A 15033-nucleotide genomic window follows, 5' to 3' on the forward strand; every position below is an offset into this window, starting at 1 on the left:
TGGGTTAGTTGGGCCTTGTTTCTTCATAAAAAAGAAAAGGGGGGGAGAGTTGGGGAGAAGGGAGGAATTTAAATGAGAAATCAGAGTGCAATGACAGTTTGAGAAGATCACAGTAGAAGCCAAACATTTTTGCATGTTGCGTCAAAAATAAAAATCCCTACTTTTAAACAAAGAGTAGCCATCAAATAAATGCAAATATTTCAAACTACCATATTAACTAGAGAACATTTCTTTTTTTTTGTTTCATTTTACTTTTGTTTTAATTTGGGGCATAATTAATACACCCACAGTTTGTCCAAAAAAACAGAAAGAAAAAAGCAGACAGCAGCATTATGGGCTTTTTTATATTATTAAAATATAACATTATAGAGGCAAGTTTTAACAAATACAGTTAATAATTTACAGGAACACACAGACTGACATTCATGTTCACAGTATTGCAGGATCCATTGTAAAAGCTCCTTTACTTTTTTAATTTTCAGTGTGAACATTCCCCCTTTTTACCAGAGTGGATTTTCCTTCCTTCTCTGACTCCCTGCCAGTACCTGACCTGCTACACTTTCAGACATACCGTTATTCCAGCTCCCACAAAGAACTCAATCAAAAGCACATCAAATGTGTAAAAGCAACATCATAAAAGGTTAATTTAAAGAAATAAATAAAACTGATCACATGGGCTCCCTTAGAGAGCTTTATTAGCTAAAGCATGCCCTTTTTTCTCTTTTTTTGGTCAAAAGCAGATACGGAGAACGTTAATGTAAGCCTAAGTCATATTTGTGCACTACTCACATGAGCTACTTTTTGGTGGAAAGTGTTTTGGTTTGTCTTGTTAGATACTTCGTGTTATACAACACTACCTTAAATTCTTAAATCAATACATATGGCAACAAAAGTTTTCCAAGTAATATTTATAAGTGCAGGGTCACAAAACAGACTATTTTTACAACTATTACGATAATATTAACTGCTATAGACAGAATCCATCTTATGAGGTCCTAAAGTTGCTATCCATAGACCTCATATTTTGTGCACAAGTTTACCCATCTTTCTCTTGCTCTCTTCCCCACTGTGACTTACACATTTCATATGTTCCACAACAAGGCTGCAATTTTCCTTTTAGTATCTATACCCAGCATCAGACACAGATGAACATCCTGCTGACAAGTTATTTCTGGTATCGTTTCTGAAAAGCCAGAAAGCAGCTGCAGCACTACAAAGCAGCCAGACAGCAGGCACTTTTTAAGTCTAACCTCAGGCCAAGGAGTCTTCCCTACCAATACCCCATAGCCCTCAGACAGGTGCACGTGACCCAGTACACAACACACTGAGCAACTAAAAAGCTGTCCTAAAAGTGGCTTAAAAAGCAATCATGCACTTACTGTGTTATAAAGTTCTTCCAGCCTGGGAATTGTAAGAAATTTGTGCATGCTTACTCCATTTTCAATCAGAAGTTTCACAAACGCAACTCTATCCATCACAAGGGCATCTAACATAGCCTGTTCCAAAGAGCCAACCTACAACAAGCAAGTAACAAAGTAAAGCCTGCAGAGAACCAGTAAAACAGGGCATCACAGAAGAAAGCGTACTTAGATTACACATCAACCTTACTCATTTACAGGCCTGGGGAAACAATATATGTCTACAAAGATAGCACTCTTGCTTCAAAAAATCCCCTGAACTTCACACAATTACAGAATGAAAGAATATCCTGAAGACTTAATCAGCAATTCTTGTACTCTTCCAAAGGTATCTCCTACTGACACATTACAAGGGACTAAGCAGGCATTTGGTTTAACACAGTTAAGCACTTCTCATAGACTGATACTGGATAAAACACAAAGATATAAAACATTGTCCTTTAGCACAACTTGCTTCAAATGCTCAGAACCATCATTACCATCAACATGCCTTACAGTATGAATTTTGACTGCACACTCGTGTAAGATTGTGTTTTATTTTTACAGTCATAGGGGGAAAATGCAAGATCCATAATGTAGTCTGCAAATTAGTTTGAAAACTACAAGAAATAGGTATTTTGTCCTCCCCCTCAAAAGACACCGCAGTGCTGCCAACAGTGCATTTTATTAGATGTTTCTTAAGGACTTGCTATGGCCATGCAACTGTAAGGAATAAAAAGCATTTGACAACCATGAATTCAGGTTCCACCTTTTGCAGTGCTTCTTCTCTCCCAGTTTTTCAGAACGCTTAGCGCATTTCTAAAATTTTTGAACCGTTTTCAACTACACAATAACAAAATAGCTGTAGGACTATGCTGTATGCAAAAATTACTGTCCACAAATTCAACGTGTCTGTATTCTACAGTCTTGCTACAAAAGTCAAAAGATTCATTCTTTACAGTAAGTTGAATTTCTCTCTTTTAGAAAACAGCACGCTGCTTAGTCCAGACCACTACATACCAGCCATTGTTGCCCATAAACAAAAACATGATTTTTGGCTATGTCGACTCTGTCCCACGCAAGTGTAAGAACAAGCTGGTCAAATGCAGATGCATTCGTGCCTTAAGAAGCAAAAACAATTTAAAAAAATAAAATTAATTAAAACATACGATAATAAACATTCTTGCTTCCTAAAAAGGCCAAATCAAACAATCCACTACAAAGTTATATAGTATATATAACATTTATAACATGTCATGGTATTATACAATGACAAAACATAGTAGAAAATTATCTGCTTAAAACTAGAGATTCCTACAGGTTATACTATTTTAGAAATAATTAATCATATAAACACTGAATAACAATAGCTGGGGATTCCTAATGTTTTTAAAATTAAGTCTCACCTTTTAACAATGCTGTAAGGATTGCAACATCAATGTCCTGATGTTCGTCTGACCCAATATGAAAAACCGTAATCTGTCCAAAAGGGCAAAATTGGAAAAACATTTTAAAGATATTTTCAGGCAAAGATGATTCGCTCCAGTCTTTTATGTCAGGAATTGAAATACACTAAAAAGTCACCTTATCTTCAGTGCAATTTAAGCCTAGGCTCGATTTAATCTTACCTTCAGTGTGCACTCTGTTGTTTCCCCCAGTGTCACACAAGACAATCCTTTATGACAAAAGGCATAGCAGAAACCTTATATTCCTCAACCAATTTAAACTTCTTTTCCCATTATGATTACAATTGTTTATAAACAGCACACAGTATTCTCTTTATCCCTCCAGTTCATTTTAGATTATGAGATTAACCTGCCAGAAAACTTTCAGCTGAATATGACACCTTCAAACCTTAGAAGAGTACAATATGATGTCCAAATCACTACACCAGTACCTAAACTCAGGTTAAATATAAAGCTCTTTTTAAAGTGCTTTTGCTTTAAGCATGCAGTGATAGCAGACCTTTGTTAATACAGTCATAATTAAAAGACACACAAAAAAAATCAAAGCAAGAAAAAAGGACAGCAACTCAAATACAAAATACGTACACACTATAAACAAACCAGAATCCTGTCATCTGAAAACAAACAGGCTTGGAGACAACCACAAACTCAGATTACCAGAAATAATCACAAGAATTAAGTCTCTCTTGGCTATGAGATAGTTAAATACCGTTTTCATGTATACTTTATCTTTTATAACTGGATGATCCACTATGTCCAGAAAAGATTTCTGAATGACTCTTGAACACGTACAACATTGAGACATGATTTAATATTATATCCACAAATGCACACACCTTGGATAAGAAAAAAAATAAATATGGCAAGATCTACTTACAAGTTCTTTTTTTTTCATGCATTCCAACAGTGTCTGAAACAAATGAACTGCTTCACTTTGACCAAAGTTAAACGTCTTTTTGATGGTTGAAATTATTTCAGGCTCAGCACCCTCAGGAACATTCCTGAGATTGAAACAAACAAACAGGAAAACACATCGTTACACATCAGCAGTGAGAATAACAATGCATTCCATTAGTTTCAACATGCCCATTCAAAGCCCTGTTATCTATAACCTTATTACTGTTTCAGTGGCAAAATCTTGGGTAACCTCTAGAATGAAGTATAGGTTGCTTAATTTATGACTTTCTGCTACTGGCCCCTAAAAGTTAACTCAGCTTCTCTCCCTTTATTTCCCATACCCCGTTCTCAGAAACTCTCAACTAAAAGCCTTTGACGCAAACTACTAAGTACTCACTCCTCTGAATAAGACCTGTTGCTGATCTCACTACAGACAAAGCTGCTGGGTTTACTGCTACGTTAGATCCCTGCGTCCTGGTTCTGGGGCAGTTCCTGCAACAGGAACCCAACATGTTTAAGGACTTATGCAAGTCTGACAAGTAACTAAGAAATCATTAAGCGTTGTGGAGCCCAAGCACATCCATTTTATTATTTGAAACTACACTTAAAACAGAGCAGTGTTCAGTTTTAAGACCACTCAGAAGAAACAATATTTTCTAATCCTTCTGATTCCTGCTCAGAAAAGTCACTACTACGCAACAGCTAACTGCATGAAAATATTTCCATTCAATGAAGTCAAGTGATGTTTTCAAGCAGTTTGGTAACATACTACACTGTTAATTTTCACATCACTGGAAGGTCTGGTCGGCTCTAACTTCTGTTGAAAGCATTTAAGAACAATCACATTTAGCACTTCAGTTACTGTGGCTTAGTTAAAATATGAAGTTGAAGCAGACACAGCATTTAAACTGAGAGTTGCCTCTTTTAGTTACAATGGTGTAACAAAATTACCACACATAACTGAAGTTACAGAGGAGAGGTTTCCCCTAAGGTCAGATACAGCTATGTACACATTTCCTATCTTTTTTGTAAGTACTGCTAAAGTAAACATACGCTACAGAATTTGGTGCGACTGGTACAAGGTACGTGGGAGGAACACAGAACTAGAAAAGAAGTCTTGGTCTTTAGCCAAGGGTATTATTGCAGCAAACCCGGAAAGCTGCATCACAGGCAAGACGACATTCTCCACCTTCAGCCTTTGCCTTTCCACAGAAAAAGCTCTTGCACAAATTCATTAAGGAGTGGAGTCAAAACCCATCTATGTATGGCTGATAGTTTGGCTACTAGTGCTGGGACTTACCCTCCTTCCTCTGTTTGCTTGTGAACATACGCCAGTATGTCTGCAGCTCTACCAGTTCCTTCACACACCACCACCGGCACAGGAGGACTTTCTTGAAGGAAGTCTAAAACTGTGAGTATGACATTGGGACCACCTTCAAATACCAGTGCCACCACAGGCACGCCTTGACCAATTCCTATAAAGTTGCAAATAATAAAAAACAGACAACGTTGTAAACGTATAGGGAAGAAAAAGATTGACCTTACGTATTTAATAAATCAAGTGTGTCCCTTCTATTGAATAAAAATTAAAATGCTGCCTGCGAGACATTCCAACTGTTGCTAATGCATAGTTTCAAGTTTCCAGACCCCTCACCATCCTTGTGGCTCTTCTCTGAACACACTCCAGAAGGATGTTGAGATTCTGGAGCGTGTTCAGAGAAGAGCCACAAGGATGGGGAGGGCTCTGGAGAACAAGCCTGATGAGGAGCGGCTGAGGGAACTGGGCTTGTTTAGCCTGGAGAAGAGAAGGCTGAGGGGAGACCTCATCACCACCTACAACTGCCTCAAGGGAGCTTGTAGAGAGGTGGGTGCTGGGCTCTTCTCCCAGGTGATGGGGGATAGAACAAGGGGAAACGGCACCAAGCTGTGCCAAGGGAGGTTCAGGTTAGAGATGAGGAGGAAGTTCTTTACTGAGAGGGTCGTCAGAAGCTGGAACAGGCTGTCCAGGGAGGTGGTGGAGTCACCATCCCTGGATGGATTTAAAGAGCGGGTAGATGAGGTACTTAAGGATATGGTTTAGGGGGTAGACAGGAACGGTTGGACGTGATGATCTCAGAGGTCTTTTCCAACCGAGCGATTCTGTGATTCAAACAAAGTACCATTTATACTTTGGGCTGGGAGGAAGGACTGCAAAGAAGCTGATAAATATGATGGAACAGTCTACAGAACAAGAAATTCTTCACAGAAATATTCCTGAACTAATGCAGAAAAGCAAACATTTTTTCTTCAAAGAACTCTCCTTCTACCTTCCCCTCAAATAGCTTCCAAAGATGACTACACATATACAGTTTTAACGTAGTTACATGGAAACCCTCTACTGACAGGGAGTATGGCAAAAGCATCCCTAGAAGAGGAAAAAGCACACACATGTTCCTCCATAGTTGGGAAAACACCAAAACAAGCCATGGTTTCTTTGCACAAACACAGATGATTTACAAACTCAACTGCCCTATTGCAAAACCACAAGTGATCAGCACCAAATACATGAATCATTCAGACCAGTAAGGCCTGACAACATACTCAAGTGACATACATACACAATAACACAAGTGACATATGTTTGCTTTATCAAATCAAAATTGACAACTTTATTCAAAAGAACTCTCCCTCTCTGGTCCCAAAGAAATCCCAAATCTAACAGCAACATCTAGGGTCCAAAGCAGCAGTTGAAATCTGCAAAATAATCAGTCAGACTCGAAACAAAAGCAAAAGACAATTTTTTCCTATTTTCTCATTCACGTGTTTAGTGCAAGCACCTTTTTCATTAAAGCACAGTTAACACTCAGCCCTCAGGCACCAGAATCACTTACTTGCATGGATCCGTTGCAAATTAATCGTTTTTTCCAGTTCTCTCCGCAGTTTAACTTCTGCTCCATACTTTCCAACTGTTCCATCATCCACCAGGATGAAATGGGAATGAAGGTTATTTAGGACGTTTAGTTTACTTAATGGGTTTAGCAAAGTTTGATAGGGAGCAACCACCTAAGTATAAGCACACAACAATGTCTTTTACTTGCAAAGACTGAAATTTGTTTCTGTGAAACTTAACTTTTTGTCTACACACAAGAATCGATTGCTCAGCAAGAAGCAAGCAGCATAAGCATGCCTTGGGTCAGGATACACCACCAACCATAGCTCTTCACCTTGTGCAGGAAAGCAGGGAACTATCAAAAAACAAATTCCATTCTGAAGGATAACAGAGAAGAGACCCTTTGAAAAGGTGTCTGGGGAAAACCTGTGACTGCTCTGGCAAACAGTGGCATTGAAGACTCAAAATCGAAATTTTTCAACTTACCGTCCTCTGTAAATGTAAATTCTCTCTACTATTTCAGCATTTTTGTTATTTGATTCAGTAATATCAGTACAGGGGAAAAATGATTAAGAATTTGAGAACAAGCTCCTCCTCTAGCACATCTGCATTTTGCAACTTGTTTACACTAATGATCTTGTGTAAGTCACAGAAGTCAATGTAACCCCATAGTACAGCCAGTATTCCAATGATGCAAAGCAAGTGAAATAAAAGCACACTTGAGCAGATTTGTCAAAAAATAAGTCACATAAATCATTATTTCAATTAGGTAATTTATCCTTACATCTCTTCCAACAAGGTCATTTCTGTTTTCAATCACTCCCCATGGAGCAATCCCAATAGTGCAAATCTTTCGAGATGATCTGGAAGCATGTTCTCTTAGAGCATCACCAACATGTTTTGCAACACCTGTTTGTGCACAAAAAGATTCCAGTGTATTGAATGTCGCATCTTATTAGGAAATAAAGCTGTTTTATTAGTTAACTGGGCCTTTAGGGATCTGGGAACTCACAACACCAAAGAAAAAACACCATACTAAGTCTACCAGAAGGAAACAAAGCACTGTGTATCAGTAATTCAACAAAATAAACACTAGTCTAGTAAGAAGTAAGAGTTTCCAGTACATTACTGTACTTGTGTTAATCACATTAAGCTTTTCCTCTTGCAGTTTCAAAACTAAAACCTAAAAACCAAAACCCCTCCCCAAACCAAACAAAAAAAAATTTAAGCCCCAAAAACCAAGAACCTCCAACCTTTGTTCTTTTCTCTTTGCAAGACAAAAGAGCAGCATACTTCCAATGACACATGTTCAAAATGTATTATTTTAATTTTGCTTGACCAAACTCACTCAAAGCTGCTTCGCTTTAAGACGAAGCTATGCATCCATTAAATCTTTTGGCTCTCACAAATCATAATGCTGTTAACTGTGCTCATTCATTGGTGGTACCTGTGTTCACTCCTCCAGTTATAATCCAGGCTCCTGTTGTTACTGCAGCTTTAATAAGACCTTTGCCAAGCAACTGTTTGATGCACGGGTGAAGTTCGAATTTCTGCATGCCCCCATGTACAGATATAACGAGCTTCGGCAACTCCATCTGCCATTCTTTAAGCATAAGTTGCAGAATAGCTTCAGGCTTAGTGTCATATGACAGTCGCACATACTGCAGGCACAAGAATAGAGTTAAAAGGTTCTTAAAAGAAGTAATCGCAGAATCAATGAGTAAAAAGAAGAACCAGGATGTATTTCCGGATATATTATCCTGCTCCTGGCTACAGAAAATGTAATTCACGTTCTCAAAACATGGCAGATGCAATAAATGAACAAGCTTATTTTACATCCTCCAGAATTAAGGACAAGACAGTTAACAGTTTTCACAGGAAGTTTTGGAAAGGGAACAACCACAGAAAGATTATGTCATTCCATCCTACTGGCACAATGACCTAGAAAAATTAGTCTTTATGAAAGCATTCTAAGAGCTCTAAAGTAGACCAAATTCAGAAATATTTACAAAAGTTCTGCCATCTGCTGGGGAGAGGCTTGCACATCCCTTCTAAAAAGTTGTACAAAAAGACATTTGCTTGCTTATGCTCCCCTATTCCAGGTAGGAAGGAAAGCTACATTCCTTAATAGAAAACTTTAAAACTAGCAACTTTTTAACTTGCTATGTTTAAAAACGTAAGATTAAGTAGATGGTTGATCAGTTAAAAATACTGCTGCATCTTTAACGTAAGCTATTTAACAGAAAAAGGGTCATTATGCGGAAATCAGGCTCTACTTGAATCAAGTTCTAACTAAAAGAAAAAAAATCACTATTCCAATAAACTGGTTTTAGCAACCCCCCTCGCATTCTGCAGAACTAAGCACAGAAATGAGTACAGGCAGTTTGCTCTTTCTGCACGCCTAGAAATGGCTTCGCAGCAATTTTAAGCTATACTAAGTGTACAGAGGAACGCATACACTGCTATTACCGACATAAAAGAATTCTTTTAAGAGCCCTTCTCCCCGCAGAGATGATCTGACCTAGAGCACTGAACCTCCTTGGGGACTCTGCTGGCTGCAAAAAGAGCACAGCTCCCTCATTCAGGCACTTCAGTTTGGCCATAGAAGCCACACTGCATCAGAACTCCTTACAGCTTACAACTACATGAGCATTAAATCACACACAGAATCACAGAACCACAGAACGTTAGGGATTGGAAGGGACCTCCAAAGCTCATCCAGTCCAATCCCCCTGCCGGAGCAGGAACACCCAGATGAGGTTGCACAGGAAGGCGTCCAGGCGGGTTTTGAATGTCTGCAGAGAAGGAGACTCCACAACCTCTCTGGGCAGCCTGGGCCAGTGCTCTGTCACCCTCACTGAGAAGAAGTTTCTTCTCCAATTTCAGTGGAACCTCCTGTGTTCCAGCTTGTGCCCATTACCCCTTGTCCTATCATTGTTTGTCACCGAGAAGAGCCTGGCTCCATCCTCGTGACACTCACCCTTTAAATATTTAAATCGTTTTTACTACAACTAGAAATCCTGTACAAAATGGTTGCTGTGAATATGTCGGCATTTCCAGGTTTCTAGCCTCTCCAGTACACGTGCACTTGTGAATTAAAAGCTAGCTTCCAAAATTTTGATTTACTAGTACGCTTCTTTTTAACTAAACACCTCTTCCAAAGAGCTTAGTTACTCTGATCAGTATGATTATGCTTTAATAATTTTGAACAAATATACCAAAGCAGCATATTCTGCATCTGTCCATAGTTTCAAATGATCTTTCAGAGTTTGAAAATTGTGAAGAGGGTTTAGATGGCAGCTGTTACTTAACAGCTCCTATAAAAATGCAGTGGTAGTGAGCACGCAAGCAGCACAGTCGAGTAAGCCGTATTTTCATGAAGTTTGAAGCAGTGGCACTGAATTCTTAATGTTAATGTCACTGTTTTCAGCCTTCCATTCCAAAAGTCAAATGAAGCACCCATCATCTCTATCAAGATGTTTAGAATAAGAGGAAAAAAAGAAAATGCCATACATGCCTTAGCCCTGTAAGAATGAGAGCCACCTTGAAAGTTGATGACACCATATGCATCAGTAGAGGTCTGCTCTGTATGTTTTTCCACTGACCATTCTTCGATCTCCTGATTACAGTTTTCAGCCAGCTTCACATCGGAGTACTTCATAGCAAGGCTTGCAGTAAAACAAGCATGTTGTCTGACCAAGCGGCCACAACAGCACCTGCACACAATCATATCGTTTAATTGAGTAAATACTGTTCTCAGAAGACAGGAGAGAAGAACTTATTTGATCTGTAACAGAGATAGGTCAGATTTAGAAAGCAACGATTCTAAACATTACATAAACCTCTTTTCCAGAGCAAGCCTTGTTGCCATAAATATTTATAGCAAGAATTAATTACAATATGTAACTATTATGCAAAATACTGAAGCTCACTGAGATAGCAAGTTGGAGGCCAGGAGAAACTGATTCTTTGAAGCCAAATAATTTATATAACATTTATAAATCTGCAATCTACATATTGCAGACAGTTCTTTAGTTATATTTGGTTTCTATCTAACTTTTCACCAACTTGTCATTTGCAATATTGATCAAAACAGTTTAAAACCCTATTACGAAAGTGCTTATTAAATGGAAAAAACTATTCATAAATATTGTAATTGTAAAGAACTCTCACCTGACAAGTTGCTGACAAATCTGACATCCTGGAAGGCATCTGTAAGAAATATGAGTAAACTTCAGCTTCCATTTTAAGGTAGCAGGGGTGGGACAGGACGGACAAACCATTCACACCACTCCGTGTGCTTACATAAAGATTACACTGAACAAAAAAGATCTCCAATAAATGAAAAACATGCCGCCCAAATTTGTCTATTTTTAACACGGTAACTTGTCTGTCCTCATTTTACATGACAGTATAGCATGCTTGGCAAGTAAAAATGCATAAACACACAAAAGCTTCAGTCCTGAGACTTCAGACGGGTTTTCAGATTTTGAACCATCAGTATCTGAAGCCCAGGAGTATTCCAGACTGGATTATCTGCAGTACTCAAACAGAAACACCTTGCTGCATGCTGAGAAGTTCCATACAAACCAGCATTTTCTTGGACTCATTCTAACTATACGTTGTTGCATCTATTCTACAAATTCATCCTTCTAATACATATCCAAGTTCAACGGCCTGTGCGGGAAAGTTCTTTGATAATTTCTGAGCTGCATGTACAGAAAAAAGATATTTTTTAACAAACCTTATGGTGTCTTTACATAAAGTTTATTATATATAAAAAAATCCCTCACATCCACCCTCTTCCATCTTAAGCTTTTTTCATGTTTTCCTGCTAACAGCTTTCTTAACATTTAAAACTAGCACAGCAGACAAATGTTTTCCATAATTTTCATAAGCAGGTCTTAACCAATATGGAAGAGCTCATATGCAAAAGCATACAAATAAATAAATATAAGCATACATATAAATACCGATGTTATACAGTAGTCTTAAGCTGTTTTCAGACTTTGAGCATAAACAATTTTTTAATTTTGTTCTCTATAGCAGTTACACTGCTACTAATCATCTACATTTTTAATATTGAACTATAGCTTTAGATCTTCTCTAACAGTTATTAAAACTATCTATACTAAATGGTACAGATCAACAAAACGTACCGAATATGCCTGTCTACACTTGATTAATTTACGCATAATTTACAAACAACTGTAAATAATTCTTAGAAACTGAAGGACAAAATCTGATGGGAAAGTTGCGAAGTCTGCTGTGCGCTACAAACAGGTCAAACTAAAAGGGCAAGTGTTGGAGATCATTTTGTTCCGTGTGAAATGCTCTGTAAATTTTAACAGCTTCCTAATTACTTTGTTTGCATTTGCAGATTTTCCATGGGCTACAAGCAGGGCTATAAATTCTAAAAGCTTCTCATGTCACGTGGTTTCAAGGAACGTGGTGAATTATTTACAATAACTTAAAAATTCTGCAGCATCTACTTTGTTCTTTTCTTCCTGAAACCAAAATTCTTAAAAGAAAAATACTACTTTGCTCCAACAGAAGAGATTTATAACCTTTTTAATGGAAAAGACCAAAATGTAAGTTTTCTGAAGTTCAGAAAGAAAGGTTTCTCAGCTGTCCTCAAATATATGAAGCTACAAATAAAAAGCTGATGTGAAATCCATAATGACAGGAGTATACATTGTGGAGATGAAACTGCCTTAAAATAGCAATCTTGAATCTATTTTCAATTTGACTTTATTTAGTCTGTGACACAGATGTCATGACTATGCACATCAAATTCATGACTATGCACATCCGTCATGAATTCAGTCGTTGTAGGAACTCTTAAATTATACCTGTAGCATTTAGTGAAGGTAAACTCTACCAGTTAGGTATGTTAAAGGTATCACTATCTTGCTTGTTTTCACATCTCCAATTTAGCATAAGGTATAAGCAGCATGTGAGAGATGCAAAATATTTTTCACTAATCTCAGGCTCCCTTCTAGAAAGATACTTCTCCATTTTTCAGCCTCACTTTTTCCTTACAGAACTTAAGGATGAAAAATTACTAGATATCACATGAAATCTTCCGCTATCCGAACGGTTTCTATTTCATCTTCTTCCCACGAAGCAAATACTTCTTCAGCCTTCATTTTGTAATTTTTTTCTCCCATCATGATTCACATTTTTCTTTATTCTTTATGAATTTTTCATCCCTTTTCCCTGCACTGTCAGGTTTATCTTTACACTTCACCCTACACTCACACTGCTGTTCTTTAAATTCCAGTAGACGATGCCTTGATGAGACTTTCTGACTTCAGAACTATGTCAACCAGACAAAAAACCTGACCCCAAAATTACCAAATCCCCACACTGCAGACACACCAGTCACGACTAGCAAGGCCGGGAAGGAGAAGCAAAGAGAACTGGGGAACATTTATTAAAGATCTCTGCAATGTCAAAGTACTTTCAGAAAAAGAAAAGAACCCAACAAGCAAGACACAGAGTGACAATGCTCAGCCACAACAGAGTGAACTAAAGACAGTATTTCATGCAGATAGAGTAGCTAGTCAAAAAATCCACTATATACGCTCTTTGCAATGCTGACTTTTTAATGTTAAAGAGCAGCAATGACTTCTTGCATCATTTCTCATTTACCTGTGGGGGTCTTTTGAACTTGGTATAATATACACGCACTCCCTCTTGGTGAAAGTATTTTCTATCCAGGATTTCTGGGACTGAAAAGTAAAAAAATATAACAGTATTAGAAAATACAAATTACATAACTTTGGAAAGAGAAATGCTTTCTAAGGAAACAAGAATTAGAACATGAGGGTTTTTTCCATTTCAAGATGAAGGCCAGTAGTCTCTAACATAAAGAAGTTAAATTGTCATTTAATATTTTACTTGTCTCTCAAAAACTAACAATGTATGACCCCATAAAAGCATCTGACGCTGCCTGAGAGTTAAGATAACCAGAATCATGACATGATTTATTTTATATGCAAATCCCTTAAAATCCAAAGTAGCATTTTTCAAAGCTAACATTTAAATAGCAAAAATCTGCAATATGCACATAAAGATGTAACAAAAAAAACCAATTTCAAACCAGTTTACCTACCTTGCTAAGAACAAAATCAGTTAGAATTTTTAAAAGTTAACTGCACTATATTGAGATAACAGCAATTTCATCTATTTATCTCTTTAATAAGGTAAAATTTCCATGTTGAAATTGTAGGAAAGTTTTTTAACCAGTGGCAATCCTTTCTAGTAGCAATAAATGTCATAACCTTTGTTCTTCATCAAGAAATTTTTCATTTCAAAAAGCAAATTTAATCATCACCTCTAAACTGTATTTTAAGCTTAAAGTCGAAACATGTTCCGCAACATGAAATTAAGGATGTTTACTTCTTCCAATTACTACTGCAATAGCTGGATGCAATTTCATTTCAGTTGCTTTAAACAACCATGTAACGTCGTCTTACATGATAATCTCAGGATTACATGCTAAGCAACACGCATAATGCCCAATGTCTACATCATGTTTCAGCAACACACTGGGAAAGGAACTCAGACATGACTTTTAGTAATTAAAAACAAGACAAAATCTGAGGAGGCCAATTTGCACCTTAAGCAATATTGCTTTAAATCCTTATTAAAATTACATTAAAATTTCTTCATTGCTAACAGCGTGCTCTGTTCTACATCTACATTTTACCTTCAGAAAAATTTGAGAAATTTCATACCTGTTCTAGTTTACAATAAGGGGGGATGTGGAGGAAAGACCGATGTGTCTGTTGATAGGTATCTAAATAGAGGTCTGTGGAAGCTATGAAGAAATTAAGCTTTATTTTTTTTCAGATCTATTATACCAGAAGATTCAGTACAGATGGATGGGTTTTCACTCACTGAAAATTCAAGATCAGCTTAAGGTAATATAGAGAAATTATTACTAGAACGTACCAGCTAGTTTTAATATCGGTCCCTGGAAAACTGCTCCTTAACCACCCACCTTCTTCCAAAACATTTCCCGACTCAGCAGATCTTTCCCATATTATTCATCACAATTTCCTTCCAACATTTTGGTTTGAATTCTGACTATGAATCTGTCAAGACAGCAACAATCTGCTGCTGCCGTTTCTGTCTCCACATTAAGAGCACCACCAGTCTCTTCCAAGGAGGATGGAAAGTTGCAGGGTACAGGCAGTTCCCAAAAGAGAAAGAAGGGCAGGAGAAAGGTAGAGTAGCTGGACAATCCACAGGGAAGAATCACAGCAGGAGAGAGGAGTTGTAAACAACAGAATGAGCGCTCACACAATGTAAATTAAAATTAATTACATTTAAATTAATACTTTAAACACCTGAAATAAAAAGCCATTATTTGCTACTGTCCTACCTCCTTTCCCTA

The 15033-nt window shown here is 37.5% G+C and overlaps 2 protein-coding genes across 2 annotated transcripts in view; both read right to left on the reverse strand.

Moving 5' to 3' along the window:
- Positions 1 to 3668, reverse strand: part of TRPM7 (transient receptor potential cation channel, subfamily M, member 7) — a 24945-nt gene extending 21277 nt beyond the window's left edge. Inside the window, exons 1-4 of the mRNA XM_010190913.1 lie at positions 3573 to 3668; positions 2804 to 2876; positions 2418 to 2518; positions 1380 to 1514 (exon numbers count right to left, since the gene is read on the reverse strand). Of these exons, the coding sequence (XP_010189215.1) occupies positions 1380 to 1514; positions 2418 to 2518; positions 2804 to 2876; positions 3573 to 3668 (405 nt within the window). The remainder of the gene's footprint in view (positions 1 to 1379; positions 1515 to 2417; positions 2519 to 2803; positions 2877 to 3572) is intronic.
- Positions 3669 to 5056: 1388 nt separating this feature from the next.
- Positions 5057 to 13358, reverse strand: LOC104545709 (transient receptor potential cation channel subfamily M member 7-like). Its single transcript, XM_010190912.1, has 7 exons — positions 13284 to 13358; positions 10803 to 10841; positions 10147 to 10345; positions 8077 to 8290; positions 7414 to 7538; positions 6631 to 6802; positions 5057 to 5235 (listed from the first exon to the last, which is right to left on the reverse strand). Exons 3-7 carry the CDS (start codon positions 10288 to 10290, stop codon positions 5057 to 5059), a joined length of 834 nt encoding a protein of 277 aa, XP_010189214.1. The 5' UTR covers positions 10291 to 10345; positions 10803 to 10841; positions 13284 to 13358.
- Between the last annotated feature and the right edge of the window lie 1675 nt (positions 13359 to 15033).

This window comes from Mesitornis unicolor, unplaced genomic scaffold (assembly GCF_000695765.1).
Source record: "Mesitornis unicolor isolate BGI_N332 unplaced genomic scaffold, ASM69576v1 scaffold12738, whole genome shotgun sequence".
NCBI lineage: Eukaryota > Metazoa > Chordata > Aves > Mesitornithiformes > Mesitornithidae > Mesitornis > Mesitornis unicolor.

Excerpts from the sequence above, each read along its gene's own strand:
- LOC104545709 (XM_010190912.1), bottom strand. The coding sequence starts at position 10,290 with ATGAAGTACTCCGATGTGAAGCTGGCTGAAAACTGTAATCAGGAGATC. Across the intron at positions 8,291-10,146 it reads CTCATTCTTACAGGGCTAAG|TATGTGCGACTGTCATATGA; the intron begins GCATGTATGGCA and ends TTGTGCCTGCAG. Across the intron at positions 5,236-6,630 it reads TTTGCAACGGATCCATGCAA|GAATTGGTCAAGGCGTGCCT; the intron begins GTAAGTGATTCT and ends GCAACTTTATAG.